At 43.5% G+C, this 22,482-nt stretch overlaps 1 protein-coding gene across 1 annotated transcript in view; it reads left to right on the top strand.

The window, feature by feature from the left end:
* Positions 1 to 22,482, top strand: part of ythdc2 (YTH domain containing 2) — a 55,257-nt gene that overhangs the window by 20,218 nt on the left and 12,557 nt on the right. Inside the window, exons 15-25 of the mRNA XM_083638971.1 lie at positions 331 to 427; positions 3,877 to 3,964; positions 6,161 to 6,241; positions 6,365 to 6,447; positions 6,941 to 7,046; positions 8,001 to 8,120; positions 12,594 to 12,866; positions 16,463 to 16,589; positions 17,946 to 18,145; positions 19,833 to 20,028; positions 21,755 to 21,846. Of these exons, the coding sequence (XP_083495097.1) occupies positions 331 to 427; positions 3,877 to 3,964; positions 6,161 to 6,241; positions 6,365 to 6,447; positions 6,941 to 7,046; positions 8,001 to 8,120; positions 12,594 to 12,866; positions 16,463 to 16,589; positions 17,946 to 18,145; positions 19,833 to 20,028; positions 21,755 to 21,846 (1,463 nt within the window). The remainder of the gene's footprint in view (positions 1 to 330; positions 428 to 3,876; positions 3,965 to 6,160; positions 6,242 to 6,364; positions 6,448 to 6,940; positions 7,047 to 8,000; positions 8,121 to 12,593; positions 12,867 to 16,462; positions 16,590 to 17,945; positions 18,146 to 19,832; positions 20,029 to 21,754; positions 21,847 to 22,482) is intronic.

The raw sequence follows: 22,482 nt of genomic DNA, 5'->3' as shown, positions 1-22,482 counted from the left end.
CGTTTTATAAATGTATATAATATTTGATTGTTTTAAGCCTTGAACACAAGTAACAAATGAATTTGGTTGCACTAAGATGGTATAGCCACACCTATAAGTGGTGTAGCGTAGTCTAAGGGCTGAGCAATAACGATATTATATCGATATTGTGATATGAGACTAGATATCGTCTTTAGATATCATGATATGGCATATAAGTGTTGTCCACTGTTCTATATGTTGTTTCTTTTGTGGGGATTTAGACATTTGTTCCACCAAAACAATTGATGAACAGTGATGATATTTCATATTGATTGGATTGTGATTCCCCCCTCCCCTGCTGGCCTTAAGGTGGAATTCTGGTTTTCCTGCCTGGATACGATGAGATTGTCTCACTCAGGGACCGCATCCTCTATGACGATAAGAGATTTGCCAACCACTCTGAAAGGTAAATGTGAACAATAAGCTAAGGATCTCCTCATATGTGGATAACAGAGTTAGCTGGATAGGTTTGTTGACAAAAGCCGGGGTCAACTAAACTTTCATAATGAAAAGAGTTAAATGCTGTGTACAGTACACTCAAAAATGAACATAGACGCTGGTGGTATTAAGCCTAATCTTTTTGACTCAGTGACTCAATACAAATTATTTTTTGAACAAATTCTCTCTCTCGCTCACTCACTCTCTCCCTCTCTCTCTCTCTCACACACACACACACACACACACACTATACCAACTCATTACCTTGCTCATTTCCCCATATGACTTCATTTCCTGCTTTAGAGCTACAGTATTTTATTAGGGTTAGCTGCGGGCGAGGCCGCGCAGCAGGGCCAACTCGGCGAGCTGCAGGGTGGGCGGCGAATCGGTGCCTACTACTGTAAATACACACACATGAATCCAATACACATACACACACATGCTCTCCCTTCCACTCTGCCCTCTGCTGTCGACAGAGTCACATGCAGCCGTGTTATACTGATTGTATCACTACAGGGCTATAAAGGATTCTGTTCTCCATAAATCATTACTGTAAACCTGTATGCTTTCACAAGAGTGCATCTCTTTGCAGATATACAAAATATGTAGGTAAATACATCTCTTTGCAGAGATATATGTAGGCAAATACATCGCTTTGCAGAGATATATGTAGGTAAATGCATCGCTTTGCAGAGATATATGTAGGCAAATACATCGCTTTGCAGAGATATATGTAGGTAAATACATCGCTTTGCAGAGATATATGTAGGTAAATACATCTCTTTGCATAGATATATGTAGGTAAATATATGTTTTTTACTTTTATTTATACAGGGGGAGTCTCCCTGTGCCCTGTTCTCACACACACACACACACACACACACACACACACACACACACACACACACACAGTCTGAGCTGTTGGTGACTGATCAGCTCCACTGGAGCAGTTGGGGTTAAGGGCCTTGCTCATGGACACCTCAGTGGTGGTAATGAGGGAGGGGCAAGCGCTGCCTTTTCACTTTCCCCACCCAGATTTATCCTGCCGGTCCTGGGGATTGAACCGACAACCTTCCGGTCACAAGCTCGCTTCTCTAACGTTAGGCCACCACTGCCCCACAGATGCTCTTTGCATCTCTTTGCAGAGATATATGTAGGTAAATAGATCTCTTTGCAGAGATATATCTAGGTAAATCTAAATACATCTCTTTGCAGAGATATATGTAGGTAAATACATCTCTTTGCAGAGATATATGTAGGTAAATCTAAATACATCTCTTTGCATCTCTTTGCAGAGATATATGTAGGTAAATACATCTCTTTGCAGAGATATATGTAGGTAAATACATCTCTTTGCAGAGCTATATATAGGTAAATACATCTCTTTGCAGAGATATATGTGGGTAAATACATCTCTTTGCAGAGATATATGTAGGTAAATACATCTCTTTGCAGAGATATATGTAGGTAAATACATCTCTTTGCAGAGATATATGTAGGTAAATACATCTCTTTGCAGAGATATATGTAGGTAAATACATCTCTTTGCAGAGCTATATATAGGTACCGTAAATTCCGGACTATAAGACGCACCGGTCTATAAGCCGCGGGACCAAAATTGACTATTTTTTTCTTCTATAAGCCGCACCGGTCTATAAGCCGCGGGTGTTTTGATGTTTAATTACCATATGAAAGGGTTCGTGCACAGAGAGGAATGTCGGGAAAGCGATGGCTGTTTGGGGAAGCTCCCATTTATTAACATTTCAACAAAACAAAACAAAAGTCAGGTCACTAATCCCCAGACAAAATCACACAACAATAGGCTATATGTGCAGCAAACCTGTAACCAGAGAAGTCAAGTCACTAATCCTCGTCTTCCTCTTCTTCCTGCGTACTGAAACCACCAAAGTCCTCATCTTCAGTGTCGGAAACGAACAGGTTCAGGGTGGCTTCGTCAACCACTCTCCTCTCTCCTTCATTGTCACTCAAAACCAACGAACTCCTCTTCATCACTGTCGGCATCGAACAGCCTCTGAAGCCTCTGACGGCCCTCAGCGCCAGCTGTGGCGGCGTACCTCTTCATCCCGCAGCAGTCCAGCGTTTTGGAACCCGTTGGTGATTGTGGATGTTTTCACACTCCTATAATATTCCGTGCTGAGACAGTTCCTCCTGCTGCACCGTCCAACGCCTCACCATTGACTCATCGATGCCCAGGTTACGCGCGGCTGCTCTGTTTCCCTCTTTTAATGCGAGATTGACTGCTTTCAACTTGAACGCTGCGTCGTGTGAATTTCTGCGTACCTTCCCCATGGTAAGTGAGAGTGTTGCTTCTACTGCTCGTTCTCATGCTGTCGAGAACGAGCAAAGCTTTTTTTTGGTGAAAGAATCCTCCAGGGCGCTTCTTGTTAACAGTCCGAGTGAGTGGCAGGTCGAACGTCAAAGGCACTTCATCCATATTTATGATCTGCTCCGGTTCGATGGAATATTCCTTGATCTTCCTTTGTGTGAATTCGCCGAAGTTTGTGATTTTCTCCTGGTAGTCGGGGGAGGGAGTTGATGGCAGAGTGGCCGTTTGCTTACCGTAATTACCATATGTAAGTGGTCACGCACAGAGGGGATTGTCGGGAAAGAGATGGCTGTTTGAGGAAGCTCCCATTTACCGTATTACCGTAACATTTCAACAAAACAACATAACACAACACCACCGTTGTTTATTTTTACAGTGCACACAGTGTCCGCGGTGTGGTGAAAAGAGGGCAAGAGAGGAAATTAAAACAGAAGTGGATTTATAGTTAGAAAGAGTGCTAAAAAAGAGAGATTTTATTTGTATTTTTTTTTTTTTTTCTGAAAAAATCCATAGATAAGACGCACCGTTATATAAGCCGCAGGGGCCAAAAAACGGGAAAAAAGCCGCGGCTTATAGTCCGGAATTTACGGTAAATACATCTCTTTGCAGAGATATATGTAGGTAAATACATCTCTTTGCAGAGATATATGTAGGTAAATACATCTCTTTGCAGAGCTATATATAGGTAAATACATCGCTTTGCAGAGATATATGTAGGTAAATACATCTCTTTGCAGAGCTATATATAGGTAAATACATCGCTTTGCAGAGATATATGTAGGTAAATACATCTCTTTGCAGATATATATGTAGCTAAATTCATGTAAGACCACTTCAAGTCTCAGGATGGCTCAGTATTCTTTTTGGCTGTTAGATTCCATTCTGCAACAACATCTGCACAAATTGTAATTGCATGTCTTGTTCTTGTGCTTATAGCATTTTTGCTAAGGTGTTTCCTTATGACTTCACCTTCTGTGATGTATTGCTACTGTACACACTATACTAAGCCACATTATAGGAGCAGCATAACACGTCTAAGTGGGTGTCTCAAGCATGTATATTGCCTGCAGGTATCAGGTGTTCACCCTCCACTCAAACATGCAGACACTGGACCAGAAGAAAGTGATGAAGGCTGCTCCACCTGGTGTCAGGAAAATCGTGAGTCTTCTATCTTAACATCTCATTTGAAGCTGCAATAAGTGATTTTCGGACCACTAACAAGCATGCATGTTTCCTACCGTAAACACTCAGAAGTAAGTTTCCTTATTAAAGGTTTTTTGCATTGCTGTTAGTGTGCTTTTTCCTCAGCCACTCACAGGCTCCACTGCTGCCTCGTTAGTGAGGTTGCGTTACTGGGTAATCGCACTGGTTGCATTTGCGTTGCGTTGCGGCTGTGCTCCGGTTTTGCTACGTGCTCTGTGCTCCGCCAACACTAACCGGCTGCGTGCAGAGCACGTCACGGCTCCACTCCGCCAGACAGCTAGAGTGACGAGACCGACAAGTTCTCGCGGTGAAATCGAGCGAGACAATTTGTATGTGGGTAAATACAACAACAAACAGGCAGAAGATCATTGTTCCCAACTGGAGAAGCAGAGGAGGGGTGGACTTGCTTGGTGTTGTCCTTGTAAAAAGGATGTGTCGTGTCATATATTATTTTGTGGTTTTCCACTTCAATTATTAACTTTTCCTCATACATGTTTGTCCTCTGGCTTGATATTGAATGCTGTAAACACCTCTGCCCTGTTGACTCCATGCCTGGCTCCGCCCAACTTGCTGCAGTTTTGCTCCGACATCCATGAAAAATCGAAGCCTTGCGTATCTTTTTCGGAGAGCTCCGGATTGTCGGAGCTGGGACGGAGTAGACACGCAACGCAGCGGAGTAGGTGGGAGTTGACACAATAATTAGAGTGGAAACGTATCGGCTCCGAAGCCGTACCGCAGTGCAGACGGACCGAACACGGACCTAGTGGAATGTGGCCGTTAGACTTTCTCGTTTAAATTCTGTCATAATCTATTATTACCTGTGTTAAAATGACAGCCTTCAAATCGGTAAAAGACAGAAAATATTCAGTTAACGCGACCACTGTAAGGTGAACTTTGCTACGTACCCTCGGCATCCATTCTGCCATAGAGACACTGCATGAAATATGCCACGCCCATCACGGGGGAAAAGCTCCATTCACTTCCACACACCAGCGTAATTTTCCTTGAATTAAACATAGCTAAAAGCTGTTGTGTGGTGGGGCTGCGCAGACAACAAATGTGAAAAATCGCCAGTTAAAGTTTTTTTGTACTCCTGAGGAAAACAAGGAAGCCATTGAGAATTGGTGAGAAGAAAAATGTGGATGTTGCTGTCAATGAAGTAAGTTGGAGTTAGGGCTGCACAATATATCGTTTCAGCATCGTCATCGCAATGTGCACATGCGCAATAGTCACATCGCAGAGCATGCAATGTCAAGTAAGGCAAATTAACTCATAGCCTATGCACGCCCTCTCTGTGACGTTCTAAGCTCTTTTCCTACTAACTATAGTACTTTTACTCACTTAGGATCCTGCAACTCACCCTGGCTGTGGCTAAAAACACACTCACTTCCTACTACGTTAACCGTGCACGTTACCCACTAGGCCATCTTCTTAAACGGGCAAGGCTTGATAGACCTATTCAAGACTTTTGGTGAAAATTCCTGTATTTCTTCATATCGCAATATATATTGCAGAATAAAAAAATATTGCAATGTCAGTTTTTTCCAATACCGTGCAGCCCTAGTGTTCATCTTCTGTATATACGATCTTTCTGTGCACGACCCGATCATGCAGGCGCCATAGGAGAACGCCAGGATTGGACGGGAGTTCGTGTTTTCCCCCGTTTTGGGCGTGGTTTCTGAATGATGACGCGCTCCGCAGTGTCTCTATGGGGCGTGGCCTAGGTTTCTGCTGCCCACTCATACTAAAGCATTTTGCTTAGTCTACTACTGTGGTAAGTTGGTAACCTTGCAAGGCAGCTGGATTCACGAGATGACGATCACCCAAGAAATGCATCTTGCCACGCTACTAAACATGCGTTTGACTCTGCACCAATCAGCGTCCGAGGAAGGAGGAGGCGGTCCTAAGCGGTTGAACTTAGCCTGTGATGGACTGTGATAGACAGATCGTTCATCCAATCACCTGCCAAGTATTTTACAGTCTCCTCCAAACAGTTTGTCGTGTGGTAGTGCAGGCGGAGCTAGCAAGTTGAGTATAACCGTAAACAAAACAATATACAAACAAAATGACCGGAGCAGGTATGACGGCCGCCGCACTCCCCGGCGCCATCTTGTTGTAATGGTGTGTAAATGGTGACTTTCCTCCTTTCAGATCCTTTCCACTAACATTGCTGAGACCAGCATCACTGTCAATGATGTGGTCTTTGTTGTCGACGCAGGAAAGGTCAAAGAGGTACGATCGCTCTTTAGTGGACTTGGGTATAAAAAATCAAATCAAAGGCTCAAATAAGGGCTAGCATCTCTCAAAGGTGGTGAATGAATCAACTAATATACTGCAATGATTTCCCTGTTGTAGAAGTCCTTTGATGCCATCAGTCAGGTGACCATGCTGAAGATGGTTTGGATCTCCAAAGCCAGCGCTCTGCAGAGGAAGGGAAGGTGATGTCCTTATTCTTTTTTAGATTGGTGGGTGTTATAGTTCCTCATGACCACTGGACTTGGTATCTGTCAAGAATGTCCAGGAGACTTGACTTTAACTGCAACGACCTCCGCGTCGTGTTTATGACGAGCACATTGTAAACAACAACAGCCCAACACATGCGCACTCTGGTGCTCTCTATATCTGGGCTGCATCACCACATAACTCCGCCTCCACACAGTGACATCAACCATATCAGTGCGCAGCACTATTATGCTACAGTGGGATCCTTATAATTCTCATAATATCCTCTACATAATGATTCATTACAGATGATTCTTAGAATACATTTCTGCATGTATAACTATGTTCTGATCATGAAAACAGACAGCAATGCATGCGTCTACACATTGTCATTTTTTCAAATGCATATCTATTATCAGAATGGTTGTGGACAAATTGGCCTACCCCAGCTGTAATGTCAGTCTTCTCATCTAGTGAATGTGTCCACAGGGCTGGGCGATGCAGGCCAGGGATCTGCTTCCGCCTCTTCAGTCGCCTCCGCTTCCAAAACATGATGGAGTTCCAGGTCCCACAACTGCTGCGAATGCCACTGCAGGTACACACACACACACACACACACACACACACATAACACACACATAACACACACATATCACACACACACACACACACACACACACACACACATAACACACACACACACACACATATCACACACACACACATGCACACACACACACACACACACACACATAACACACACACGCACACACACACACACATAACACACACACGCACACACATATCACACACACACACACATATCACACATAACACACACACATATCACACACACACACACTCACGCACACACACACACACACACACATAACACACACACGCACACACATATCACACACACACACACACGCACAGTCGCCAAACTGTTGCACTAGAAGTTATAAAACAGAAACACTACATACACTGTCGCCTAAGTGACGTCACTTTCTCTACCGGCAAAGCTGAAGACCGGCGACATGCCACAAGCTTCCACAAGCGATGTAGTTTTTATACGAAACTAACCCCTATGTTTCGGTTTGACGACAAACTGACTTTCTTTACATGCAAAGTTATGTTTTAAATTGACAAAATTAGCGTTGGCACCCCGTGGCACAATTCAAACGGGACAAAAAGAAAAGTAACCTTATTCTCCGTTCACCGCCATTCATATTTTTCGCAGCGCTGGTACAGGGAGAAAGCAGGAAGTGACGTTTCACTTTGGCTCTCTATTGTTTTAATAACCTTACTTTTATTTAGTTACATTTTACTTCCCGTTTCTTATCAAGGTTACTTGTGTTGTCTGTCATGTTGAGGTGAGATCTTTATCTAAGTGTGTGTTTTTTTTTGTTCTTTTCTCTTTAAATGTCACCTGCACATTTTGTTGTTTCTGCATTTTATTTCTATACATGTATATGAATTAGGAAACTCAACTAAACATACATACTCAGTTAAAATATCAAAGTGTTTGTGGGCATGTTTTCTGCGCCAGGAACTGTGTCTCCACACCAAACTGCTGGCCCCCGTCGCCTGTCCCATCGCTGAGTACCTGTCCAAAGCTCCAGACCCTCCTCCCATCCATGTCGTCAGGAACGCTGTGCAGATGCTCAAGGTGAGAACCTCTGTGCTCTTGCTTTCATTCATTGTGTTGACATTGTGTCACAGAGTTGTTGTTGATGCTGCTGCTGCACCTATTAGCAAAATGCCACACAACTTTGCAAGATCACTCGTGTGCGGGTTTAAAAAAAGAAGAAGAAGAAAATAACACGCCTCAAGTCTTATTTTTTGTGGTCCATCAATGTGCCATGTAAAAGCCATTACATAGGCTTTTTAACCATTTTGATACCAGTATTTTGGACATGGGTTGGCATTGAGCTTTTACATTTACATTTCTGAAACATTGGAAATACCTCTGTCTCATCCTTACACACACACACACACACAAAGAGGATTGTATTTTTATTTATTTTTATTTTTTTACGATTTTCTTCCTCCAAACCCCAGCTTAGGGGCTGCAGGGCATTGATAGACAAAGGTCTCTCCCTCTCCAGATGCATCAAACGCCCAAGCGACCACAGCCATTATGCACACCGCTATATATATATATATATATATATATATATATATATATATATATATATATATATATATACACGTATATATACGTATATATATATATAGTGAGACGTAATGGCCTGATTGGTCACACTTGATTCCTATTCGCACATTCTTGTACGATATGGTGACAACGTGTAAGCCTAATTACTACTGGCTGCCGGCACCAGCAGGTGACGTAAACTATATGCTCTCAAGTGTTTAGCTTGTTGCTAGCAAAAATACTGCTTAAGGTGCGTTCACACCGACCTATTAAAGTTTTTCGCTGGCGTCGAGTTTACATACAAAGTCAATGCAAACGAGCGATTGAGCGTATATTCGCCTGGGAGAAAAATCGCTGGGCGTCCGAGCGGCAGAGACAGAGCGATAGGGAGAAAATACGCTCGTCGCTCGAGATGAAATATCCCAACTCGAGCGACAATACGCTGGCATCAGTCGCTCGCCGCTCAACGCTGATTGGCTGCCGTGTGAAGAGTGAGTCAAGGATGACACTGGCTTGGAACAAACCGCTGGTTTATTGTGTGGCAACAAACCACATTGACAGCCTGACAGCTGACATGAAGTGAAGTCTGTCCTACCAGTATGGAGCTCGCATTAGGAGCACGCTGATAGGCTTTAGCTTGTAAACAATGACGGTGGCTCGTAGTGGACAAATATCATGACATTGCGTAACGTTATATCCCCCACATGTCCGTCATTTCGTGTGCCTGTTGATGAGCGATTTAAACAGAGCGACAGAGCGATTCCAAAGGGTTGACTTGAGCGACAGAGCGAAAAATAAATATCTCGGTGTGAACGCACCTTTAGACTAGAAAACGGTTACAGAAATCATGGGACCCAGTGCCATTAAGAATATACGTCGGTAAAAACAGACTGCATTAAATGTAGACTGTCACAAGAACAGTGATGTGAAACCCCTTTCGTTTTCCCTAAGTCCATATTTGAGCATGCGGGCGTCTATAGGAAATGACTGAATGAGGCAGTGGCTATAGTGTGCAGGCCAAAGGGTGTTTGTGACAAAATAAAGACGGGGTTTGTCTGTCCAGTTTAACACATTCACTGCCAGACGTTTTTTTTTTACTGTAGTTAGCTTCTGCCAGAGGGGTTTTTTGAGGATTCTGGCTCATCTTTCAAGACCCGAGGATTCTTTTCTGCTAAGATTTTGTGAACACACAATATCTCAAAAGAACTAATAGAATGTGTGCTTTCTCTGTCTAAAAGAGTTAGTTTGTAGAGTTAGTAGTTATGTAAGCATTAGCAGTTGAATACAGCATGGTTTCAGCGTCAGAAAAATTATTCAGAGATAAACGGCTTTTTGTGAAATTCGATAGAACAGTCACTTTAACCATTCATTTTTGGCATCAGTAAGACGTCAGACATCTAAACAATAGTTTTGAACAGTAATTTCCTCCATAACAGCAGGAAACCCCCCTCTGCTTCCAACTCCTCCCTCCGTGGGCGTTCTTCTTGGCTGCAGCGGCCGTCACAAGCTTGTCACCAGTCTCACTGCTTTGCTGCTGCTGCTGCCTGTCTGCGCGGCCGCTGTTTGAGGAAGTCTGGCTGGACTCGCTCGCTTCTTGGAGTTTTGGTTGAGAGAAGCTTTTGCGATTCTGGTCATATTTATGCTGCGTGTTTCAAAGTGTGTTCCACCTGTAATCTATTATGCAAATTTGCAATCCCGCATCGCCAGCAATCAGCGCGAAAACGAAAGCGTTTTCCCCCATCCATTTTCATGAGAATGGCTGCTTTTTGCTTGCCTTCCTCTAGTCAGGAGAGCACTGTCACCACTTAGTGGGTCGGTGGAATGGGTTGTAAACGTTCGGTGGCTCCAATAATTATATAAGAGATGTAAAAGGGTTAGATGCACATCCCACGGTCAAAAAAAAAAAAATCATTTTTTTGACGTATTAATACGTCATTGGCAGTCAACCGTTGGATTATTTTTGACGTATTAATACGTCATTGGCAGTGAACGTGTTAATTTAAAATCTGAATCTTTCATCTATAGGGAATGGCTGACTGTAATTGCGTACTGTAATGTGGATTTGATCATCAATTCATTTTTATTCGTCATTTATCAATTATATCTGGATTTATAATAAATTAGTACATCATTAGTGATGACACTAGTTCCATCTTTTTATTCGATTTATCAGTCAAGAATACTTCAATGAATACATACTTTTTCATCATTTGCTTATTTCAATAAAGGCGTGCATGTGATTGTAGTGTTACAGCTTCCGTTTGAATTGATCTATGTTTATAGGATACATAATAACACATTGATAATCCAAAGCAAATTATTAATTTGTTTGACACCAAACATTACTGGGGTATGCACATTAAGAATGGAGATAGTTGTGCGGCCATAAAAAGGGCATGCTTCACACTTTGTATAAAACCAAATGTGTAACACTCAATGTATTTCTCCATTGAGTCCCTTGACAGACCTTTCAACAGTTCGATCCCGGACAGCTTTGCCTAGCGCCTTGTTGCCTGTATTTGTCTCTTTATACTGACATGCATTACGACACAAAGAAAGCAGCTGGCAAAAGCTACAGGAAGCGCTGATCTAATCACATCAGATTGGTGACAGGTGAAGGCAGATCAGCTCTATGCATGCTTTGGCTGGTGATTGGGTAAACTTGAGCACAATTGCAACTCCCATTATAAAGGGTGTGGACTAGGGATGGGCATCAATAATCGAAAATCGATAATTGATCGTATTAATTAATACACAGGACAAGATGTTACTATCCCTTGTGCCAAAATCCGAGGAAAAACACATTTAGAAGCCCAATCCAGAATAAAACAAGCTAACAGGCTAACAAACTAATAAACAAGACACAAATCACCAGTTACCTACCCTAGCCAACAGCAGTATGAAGCATGCTGTTGGCTAGGTTAAAGAATCATGTTGATCATGTGGAATTTTGATCGAATTATTATTATTTATTTTTTGCGGCCTAGGTTTGGGTGGAATTCTTCCCTCCTCTCCCCTCTCCATTGCACAACTGACTAACATGAGATCTAACTTCATAAGACAGTCTCAGCGCTATACCGTTGTCTGATATTCTTTGAGCCACTACACAGCGGCATCGCCACAGCCGGCCGAGAATGCATAACGTTATTATCAGAGTAAAAAATAAATTAATAATAATAATAATTATTATTATTATTATTATACGATCATCGATAATTGATCGTTAATTTACCCCAAATTTCGATTAGGGAAATTTATTAAAATGCCCATCCCTAGTGTGGACACATAGCCAACCAAGGTGTTTCCGTTTTTACTGTATTTTTGTAATTGATTTTCAGAAATGTGTAGTGTTTCACTAAACCAAATGGATTAATTGGTTCTCATTTCAATTATTATTTCTCACTCACAGAGGCCATTTACACCTGGCATTAACATGCGTTTTCTGCCATCAGATTGCAATCAGATTGTGCTTGACCACTTGAAAGTACAGGTGTAAACGCCCCCAAGACACATTGAAGACAGATTGCAATCTGATCGGCCAAACCACCTCCGGAGGTGGTCAGAGACGCATTGTATACACATTGAACACAAGTCTAAATGCAATGTGTCCTCTCAATCTGGATACAGCAACTGTATGCGGACTGAGAGGACACCCATTTTGGGTGATCAGATTGCAATCAGATTGCAATCTGATCAAGATTGCAATCCGCATGTTAACGCCAGGTGTAAATGAAATCAGGCTAATGTGGTCAAGCACAATCTGATTGCAATCTGATGGCAGAAAACGCATGTTAATGCCAGGTGTAAATGGCCTCACATTTTGATTAGAACTATAGGTTTTGGTGATGTTCTGCACTTAAAAGCTATTGGTCTTCTATTGGCCATACTGTGTCCTGGGACTCCCTGTTGATCCTTTAGCATTGATATTGGCCATTTCTAACTTCAAACATGCTTTGAGTTTGTATTGACATCCACCTCTCCCTCCAGACGATAGATGCCATGGACCCTTTTGAAGACCTGACTGATCTGGGCTATCACCTGGCTGACTTGCCCGTGGAGCCCCACCTAGGCAAGATGGTGCTAGTTGGCGTGGTGCTGAAGTGCCTGGACCCCATCCTAACCATTGCCTGCACCCTGGCCTACCGGGACCCCTTCGTCCTGCCCACGCAGGCCTCGCAGAAGAAGGCGGCTTTACTCTGCCGCAAGCGTTTCACTGCCTCCACCTTCAGTGACCACATGGCCCTGCTGCGAGTCTTCCAGGTAGCTGAGCTGCTTTCACATTAGTGACCACATGGCCCTGCTGCGAGCCTTCCAGGTAGCTGAGCTGCTTTCACATTAGTGACCACATGGCCCTGCTGCGAGTCTTCCAGGTAGCTGAGCTGCTTTCACATTAGTGACCACATGGCCCTGCTGCGAGCCTTTCAGGTAGCTAGGCTGCTTTCACATTAGTGACCACATGGCCCTGCTGCGAGCCTTCCAGGTAGCTGAGCTGCTTTCACATTAGTGACCACATGGCCCTGCTGCGAGCCTTCCAGGTAGCTAGGCTGCTTTCACATTAGTGACCACATGGCCCTGCTGCGAGCCTTCCAGGTAGCTGAGCTGCTTTCACATTAGTGACCACATGGCCCTGCTGCGAGCCTTCCAGGTAGCTGAGCTGCTTTCACATTAGTGACCACATGGCCCTGCTGCGAGTCTTCCAGGTAGCTAGGCTGCTTTCACATTAGTGACCACATGGCCCTGCTGCGAGCCTTCCAGGTAACTGAGCTGCTTTCACATTAGTGACCACATGGCCCTGCTGCGAGCCTTCCAGGTAGCTGAGCTGCTTTCACATTAGTGACCACATGGCCCTGCTGCGAGCCTTCCAGGTAGCTAGGCTGCTTTCACATTAGTGACCACATGGCCCTGCTGCGAGCCTTCCAGGTAGCTGAGCTGCTTTCACATTAGTGACCACATGGCCCTGCTGCGAGCCTTTCAGGTAGCTGAGCTGCTTTCACATTAGTGACCACATGGCCCTGCTGCGAGCCTTCCAGGTAGCTGAGCTGCTTTCACATTAGTGACCACATGGCCCTGCTGCGAGCCTTCCAGGTAGCTGAGCTGCTTTCACATTAGTGACCACATGGCCCTGCTGCGAGCCTTTCAGGTAGCTGAGCTGCTTTCACATTAGTGACCACATGGCCCTGCTGCGAGCCTTCCAGGTAGCTGAGCTGCTTTCATATTAGTGACCACATGGCCCTGCTGCGAGCCTTCCAGGTAGCTGAGCTGCTTTCACATTAGTGACCACATGGCCCTGCTGCGAGTCTTCCAGGTAGCTAGGCTGCTTTCACATTAGTGACCACATGGCCCTGCTGCGAAGACAGTAGCTGAGCTGCTTTCACATTAGTGACCACATGGCCCTGCTGCGAGCCTTCCAGGTAGCTAGGCTGCTTTCACATTAGTGACCACATGGCCCTGCTGCGAGCCTTTCAGGTAGCTAGGCTGCTTTCACATTAGTGACCACATGGCCCTGCTGCAAGCTTTTCAGGTAGCTGAGCTGCTTTCACATTAGTGACCACATGGCCCTGCTGCAAGCCTTCCAGGTAGCTAGGCTGCTTTCACATTAGTGACCACATGGCCCTGCTGCGAGCCTTTCAGGTAGCTGAGCTGCTTTCACATTAGTGACCACATGGCCCTGCTGCAAGCCTTCCAGGTAGCTGAGCTGCTTTCACATTAGTGACCACATGGCCCTGCTGGGAGCCTTTCAGGTAGCTAGGCTGCTTTCACATTAGTGACCACATGGCCCTGCTGCGAGCCTTTCAGGTAGCTGAGCTGCTTTCACATTAGTGACCACATGGCCCTGCTGCGAGCCTTTCAGGTAGCTGAGCTGCTTTCACATTAGTGACCACATGGCCCTGCTGCGAGCCTTCCAGGTAGCTGAGCTGCTTTCACATTAGTGACCACATGGCCCTGCTGCGAGCCTTTCAGGTAGCTAGGCTGCTTTCATATTAGCTGTCAGCCTGTCAATTTGGCCATCTCCATTTTCCATAACAATATCCAAGTTTTGCCAAGGCAATTCGCATATTGGTTTCTTTCAAGTATGTATTACCTGTATAGACCTTAATTGCAGAACTTTCCAATCAGATCGTTAAGGAGTCATTAACACATTGAGTGCCAAGGACGTCTGTGCACGTCCTAAAAAAAAGTAACGAGGAGTGCCAAGGACGTCTGTGGACGTCCTAAAATCATAATTCATATTATTCCATAATTCTGCTGTTTAAGGTCGTACCTAGTAGGGATGTTCATTTTGAAAATTTTCCAAAATCGATAATCGGTGAGAATTAACGATCAATTATCGATTATCGATTTTATTAATACTTAGAAAATTTTCAATATTTTCAATTTTTTTTTTTTTTTTTTTTTTTTTTTTTTTTTTTTTACAAAATGAATGCCTATGGCAGAAAATACGAAAGACAACGTGTTCTCCTCAATGAACTCTTTATTTCAATGTGTCTCCTCTCCAACACTGCTGTCCCCGGCGCATGTGTGTTTTTTTTTTTTTTTTTTAATAATTAAAAAATCGATCCAAATGCCACAGGATCGATTCCAATCCTTAACGATCGATTATCGATTTTCGATAATTGATGAACATCCCTAGTACCTAGCCAGTGAGCATGAATCCCTTCAAGGGATCACACGGCGCCACCTTAAACATCGTCACGGAAGCTGCGCCACCCACCTCAGATCCTTTACTTTGTGCAGGAGAAAGCGGAGAAAGCCGTGATCAAAGAGGAAACCGATGCATGCTTCAGCCAGAGCCGTACAGATTGCTCTGTCTGCAGCGGAGAGTGGGCTCGGCTGCATCCGCGCTCACAACTGAGCTCTTATGCTTCTATCTATCTCCACACGATTTCCTGCCAGAAAGCCAGCATCCGAAGCCGAACGGCCAAGCCTTTTCGTTCAGTCGCGTTTGCCAGCGCGCATCATTTCCTTGATGCGCGCTGGGATCCGTCCGGGGCAAAAACGGAGTCGAGAAAACAAACTCTGTGCGTGTGGGAGGAGCCCGCAGCTCAGAGGTGGAGAGGGGGGGGGGGGGGGGGGTGGGGGTTGCAGGCTGCACAGAAACCACACTACGCCACCACATCAGAAAACACCAGCCAGAGTCAGTGAATGTGCTCGAAATTAGAGTGCAAAAGGTATTCATAAAAGTGACTATATCTTGGAAAGTAAAAAAAAACGACAGAAAACCCTTGAAAGTGCACTTTTTTCAGAGGGTGTCATTTCATAATGGAACTGTCTAGAAACAAAATTTCTTCTTTGGAAGAAGCAGGAGTGTTCAATGTTTCATTAAAGTCCAGCCCCGTCAATATAGCCATAATAGAAAAAATTCTATAGCTGTTTTCAACTGAATGGAAGTGAATCTGGCACAGGCTGCAGACAATTTTACTGAAGCGCTGTGGCACTCAATGTGTTAAGGAATCATCATAACATTGATAAAATTGATTAAACAATTTTTTGATCAAGGTTGATTGTCAACCTTACATAGAACCATGACATAGACTTTTACATGGAAGAAACAACACAAGTGACAATCTAATGTTTCAGCTCATGGCCCTACAAGCAGACATGGTGATGATGACAGTTGATATGATGTTTCTGGAAGTTTCTAGTGGACAGATATTTTACATTTCAATGTCCAAAGCCACTTTGGAACTGTTGTGCAGTGACATTGAACCAAGCCTACGGCACTATTTATTCCTGTTTGTATCACGACTAATAGCCAATTTTTTATTTGACACCTCATAATTAACATACAAATATTTGGATGGAAATCCAGCTGATGTACTCTTCCCTCTGACACTGTTTGTCTTGTCCGGTCTTAGGCATGGCAGAAGGCCCGCAGTGATGGTTGGGAGAGGTCCTTCTGTGAGAAGAACTTCCTGTCCCAGGCCACCATGGACATGATCCTTGGCATGAGGACACAGTTGCTGGGACAGCTCCGTGCCATTGGTCAGTTACAGTTCACTCCTATTTCCTATTTTCCATTCCATGTGGACTACCCAAGGGTGTAATACTACCCAAGATCACCAAATCGCATGCTATAATTAGCGTTTTGGTTTTACCCAATGTCATCAAACGTATGTGACAGTTCCAAGAGCGTCCAGTAATGTCACTTATCACATAAACGTGGTTTCTCATCGGTTGGATCAGTACATTCTGAAACTAATTCTGTGGTCGCATCTCCAAAGCTTAGCGGCCTTGACTCACTGACTTGTTTCAACACAACTGCTCCCAGAAAACTCAGTAACAATTTAAAACACCGTTAATATACAATTAGTTATTGATTACAACAATTCATTAGTACAGTCATTACTCACTACAGATAATTGTGTAATTTAGTGTCACTGATCACTGTTTAAGAGCAGTGTTGCAATGTATTAGCAAAAGTATTCCATCCACCACTGATGACATCACTGATAACATCATCAATGATGTCACAATCCCTATGACATCATCAGTGGGACAAAAATTGAAACAGAGAACAGACGGAGAACAAACATTGCCCACTTGCTCCTTTTTGTTGAATCAAGTTGGATTTCCTGAGCCGCAGTAAAACCCAGAGCGGACCTTTGAGCCACTCAGCGACCAGCTCAGTGGCCTTGTGGTCTGAGTGTCCGCCCTGAGACTGGGAGGTCGTGAGTTCGATCCCCGGCCGAGTCATACCAAAGACTATAAAAATGGGACCCATTTGCCTCCCTGCTTGGCACTCAGCATCAAAAGGGTTGGAATTGGGGGGTTAGATCACCATATGATTCCCGGGCGCGGCACTGCTGCCGCTCACCGCTCCCCCAGGGGATGGGTCAAATGCGGAGAACAAATTTCACACATTGTGTGACAATCAGTGGGACTTTACCTTTACTTTACTTCACTGAAACACGCGCGCGCGCACGACACGCGCACGCACACACACACACACAGTGCCAGATAAAGGGGGGTGGGGGTTGAAGGGTCCGATCTGTGTGCAAACCTGCACCACTTCAACACCTGGGTGTGATTTTTTTTAATTGATCAATTAATAATTTTTTAAGATTTTTTTTGTTTTCTCTTGTTCAAGCTTCTTAAATGTGAATATTTTATGACCGTAAACTGATTAGCTTTGGGTTGTGGACTGTTGGTCAGGACAAAATAAGACATTTGAGGATGTCCTCTTGGTTTTTGTGGAAAAAGTGATTGACATTTTGTGACATTTTATAGACCAATCGATAATGAAAGTAATCGTTAGTTGCAGCCCTAGTTATAACACCTTTAGAATGGAATGCAGCCTGAGGTGACACAGCAGCAGAGTCATGAAGGATTGCTCCCCAGGTTTCGTGCGGGCACGTGGGGGCAGCGACATCCGTGACGTGAACGTGAACTCGGACAACTGGGCCGTGGTGAAGGCAGCGCTGGTGGCCGGCATGTATCCCAACCTGATCCACGCCAAGCGTGACGTCTCCTTCCTGTCCACCTACAAGGAGAAGAAGGTCCAGTTCCATCCAAGCTCCATCCTCAGCGAGTACACGAAGGTAAGGAGACATTGGTGTTTACACATAGTTCCATCGTCACATTGTGGCCATACAAAAAAAGTACCTTTGTCACACCTAGTTCAGAATGCTGCTGCTAGAGTTCTAACGAAGACTAAGAAAGCTGATCATATCACTCCAGTTCTTAAGTCCTTACACTGGTTGCCAGTGTGTCATAGAATAGATTTTAAAATACTGTTATTAGTCTATAAATCACTTAATGGCCTAGGCCCAAAATACATAGCTGAATTGCTCCCACGCTACGAACCGTCTAGAACTCTTAGGTCAACAGGGTCCAGCTTATTAACTGTCCCTAGGATCAAATCAAATCATGGGAGGGCTGCATTTACCCACTATGCTTCTGCTAGCTGGAACAAATTGCCTGAAGACCTCAGATCTGCCCCAACCTTACTTACTTTTAAAAATAGACTAAAGACTAGGGGTGTCACGATACGCTCAGTTCACGATACGATACGTATCACGATACTGGGTTCACGATAACGATACGATACGATTTTAACAATATTTTTTTAAACTTGAATAATGACAATATATGACTGGAAAAGTAGTATTTTATTTGAAATGCACAAATACAAAACATGCTGTTGTGGGAAATTGTTATTACAATAACAACTAGAAAAAACATGAGATTGGAGATAAGGCTTATCTTGAAATAGAATGAGTTACACCGTCACTTAGATTTACTTTGAACTAAAAGGTTTCTCAGCAGTATAAATTCTCATTATGCATCTTCAGTTTTTCTTCAAACTCAAACAACAAGACTTTTCTTAATCTATTTTTTATGCATCTTCAGTTTTTCCTGTCAAGTAAACAGTTTTGCCAGAAACTCAATTGAATGGTTTCTCTCCTGTATAACTTCTCATGTGTCTCTTCAGAGACTTGTTCAACTGAACTACTTTCCACACATTGAACTTCAACAAACAAAGACGTTTCTTTGTCTATTTAAAAAAAAAAAAAAAAACTTTTTTTTTTTTTTTTTTTTTTTTGCGATATGAGATTTCATCTCAACGATACATATCGTGACGTTTTACTATCGCGAAATTTCGTGGGACGATATATTGTGACACCCCTACTAAAGACTTTTATGTTTACCGTCGCTTTTAACTGCTGACAGCTACTATGCAAACCCAATGAGTCCTCTATAAGTTTTGGCTCTCTGCAACTGCTGCGCCTGTTGCTTATTGCACTTTTTATACTCTTTTTTTTTAAAGTTTTGTTGTGATGCTTTTAAATGTATATTTTATTTCTTCTTTTCATTTATTTTCCTGTCAACCATTTTATGTGCTTAATGAAGTTGCTTAATGCACTTTTTATACTCTTTTTTTTTTTAGTTTTGTTGTGATGCTTTTAAATGTCCATTTTATTCTCTTCTTTTCTTTTCTTTTCCTGTCAACCATTTTATGTGAAGCACTTTTGCACTTTTGCCTGTGTGTATGAAATGTGCTATACAAATAAACTTGACTTGACTAGTACCTCCCCCATCTTCCAAGTCTCTCTTCACCTGAGACAATAGACCCTTTTCACGGGGGCCATTTTGTGTCGAAAAGGCAGGGTAAACACAGGTTGCAAGCAAAACACTAATAAGGCATTCCAACTTCCATAGTTGGAAGTTTGGAAGTCTAACATTATTTCGTCAGTGAATTTTTTGTCCCCCTTCCCCCCTGTGTAGAGCCCCCCAGCCAGGGCACAGATGTCGTGCGTCCAGCCGCTGCCCACAGAATGGATGATCTACGACGAGATAAGCCGGGGCCATAGGATAGCTAGTGTGCGCTGCTGCTCCATGGTCTCTCCGGTCACTGTGGCCATATTTGGGGGCAGCGCGAAGCTACCCAGCTCCGCCTTGCAGGAGCCTGCTATTCAAAAAGGTACTTGTAACCGGGTCCATGCTTCATGTACAATTGATGGGCGATACTGTTTAAATCACTACCATAGCTTAAATCGTTTCTAAGAATGCATTTTTATAGACTTGCTTTAATGTACTTTTGTACTTTTATTTTCGATATTTTTCTAATATACTTTCTTTTTGTTTTTTAAACAACTTTCTCTTCTTCTTTTATGAAGCCTTCAGTTAACTCTTTCTAGATCAATGCTTTATCTTGGGCTGCCCTCGATCAAAGATTTTATTAGTTGATTAATAGTTAATTAGTTGATTAGTTGATTAGTCGTCGCACGCCCTTGGTTCCCCAGCAAGACACCCGCCAAGTGTGAAGTAGATCGGACAAACGGTTGTCAAGATATGCTCTCTCACACACACACACACACACACACACACTCAAGGACAGGGACACACATACATACAGACAGAGATTCCTTGCTTTGTAGTTTGAAGATGGTACCCAAAGTTGGCAACCCTGGTAATAACTTTTTAACGACAAGGCACTGCTCTCGAATGGAGTTCGAGTGTTGTTGTTTTTCTTCCTGCGACTAACCGACTAATGAAAACTTGGTTGACTAAGGGTGCTTTCTCACTGGGAACGATTGCTTTCGTTCCGTTCCGTTCAACAATTGCCCCCCGCTGGTCAGCTTTCACATTACAACATGTCTTCCGCGCTCTGAAACGGAACAGAGTGCACTTGCATCACCTACTATGCCTGGAGTTTATCCTCGCCCGTGTGGTGTCTATGTGGTTCGGAACGGTTGGCTTTCACACTCGCAAGTGTTCCGTGCCCGGGCACGTCAAAGCGCTTCCCAGACCACCTTTTCAAGTGGATCTTGTCATGGTTCTGTGAGAGCAAAATGTCCACAAAAGACACAATCTTAGAAGAGAGAGAGAGAGCCATAGATCATTATTGAACAGAGTCAATAATGATCAATGACCAATCAATAAGCAATCAATCAATAATTTTGCTCTCACAGTTCCCTGTTGCGCGCCCAGGCGCGGAACGCAACGCAACCTAAAAGCCCAATTTATGCTTTGTCTGCCGACACTTTTGAAACGGTTGCCGACAGAAATGAGGACTTGAGTCGACACTTTCAAGTGTCGGCGAGCAGTGTCTGCTACCTGGTGAAATGTCTAGTGTCGCTGACTACGTCACATAATGTCGCGCAAGTGTGATTGGCTATATAGACGGGCACGCGCTTGACTTCCTTGTTTTAGTTTTCGCTGAAATGAAATGAATGAGCGTGTCCCCGCTATTTTTTATCAGCATGTCCTTGATGTATGACTTTGTGAAAATCACAAAGAACACCGTGACCAACTTCCCAGAGAGAGAGGAGGGGAGTTGTGTGGTTGTGTGTCGTTATATTTTATGCGGCTGCAGTTACATCTTGCCTCCGACGTGGGTTAACTGACACAGCATTCCCTCTCTTGGCTGTCTGCACTAGCTCTCTGCCTCCCTCTGTCTATAGCGTCACGTGACCGTTGAGCCGAGGAGAGAAGCATAAATGCAGCAACATGAGCGACACTTTATTTCTCGTCTGCGACCATGTGCTGAGCGACACTTTCTAATAAGTATAAATGAAGCTTAAGACTCTTCTCATTGACTAATCTACTAATAGGGGGCAGCCCTTGCTTTATGAATACACTTCATTTGAAGCCTCTTAACTGGAAGACTCTTTGACTTTGTCTGTACTGGTCTCTCTCTCCTTTAGACAGTGCACTGGATGACGGTAGTGACAGCGAGAATGAGGACCTGGCGCAGATGAAGATCGACGACTTTGTCCACTTCGAATTGGACAGCGAGGTGAGACCATTGTCGACGCTGGTGTGTTTTATTAGCTATGTTTCCATCAGATCTGACTGTCCAGCTAATCTTAAACAAACTTCTGTAAGGTCCCAAAAGGTCAATGTGAAAGAGCAAAGACACAGGATGCCTCAACACAGATCTGTCAGAAAAACACACAGTGATCAAATAAATGAATACAACGGCATGAAATGTAACAAACACTAAATGACAATCGACAAACAAACACAAGTGGGGCAAAGATCAGAAATGCAGAGTTGAGGCTGTGATCTAGCAAACAAGTTAACTTGCCTAACGTTACAGTAGCTGCTAGCTGATTCCATAATGTTATGCTAACGTTACCTTACCATAGCTCAATTTGATCCAGATGGAAACACTTCCTCTTATTTAGAATTTCTACTAATGAGGCCAATGTTATGTAGAGCAACATCCCGCAGTTAAACTAAATGTTCAATTGTTTTTGAATAAATCACGGTAGTTTTAGCTGAATCCTTTAGGCCAACAATGTTTTCCCTGAGCTAACTATTTGGCCAGATGTATTGCAGCAGCAGCAGCTAGAGGGAGCCAGAACCAAAAGCTTGTTCACATAGTATGCACTGTACATGTACAGTACATACAGTACATGTACAATATGCA

Source organism: Poromitra crassiceps (genome assembly GCF_964638095.1).
Source record: "Poromitra crassiceps genome assembly, chromosome: 6".
NCBI classification, from domain to species: Eukaryota; Metazoa; Chordata; class Actinopteri; order Beryciformes; family Melamphaidae; genus Poromitra; species Poromitra crassiceps.
This window is presented reverse-complemented; position numbering and strand designations above follow the sequence as displayed.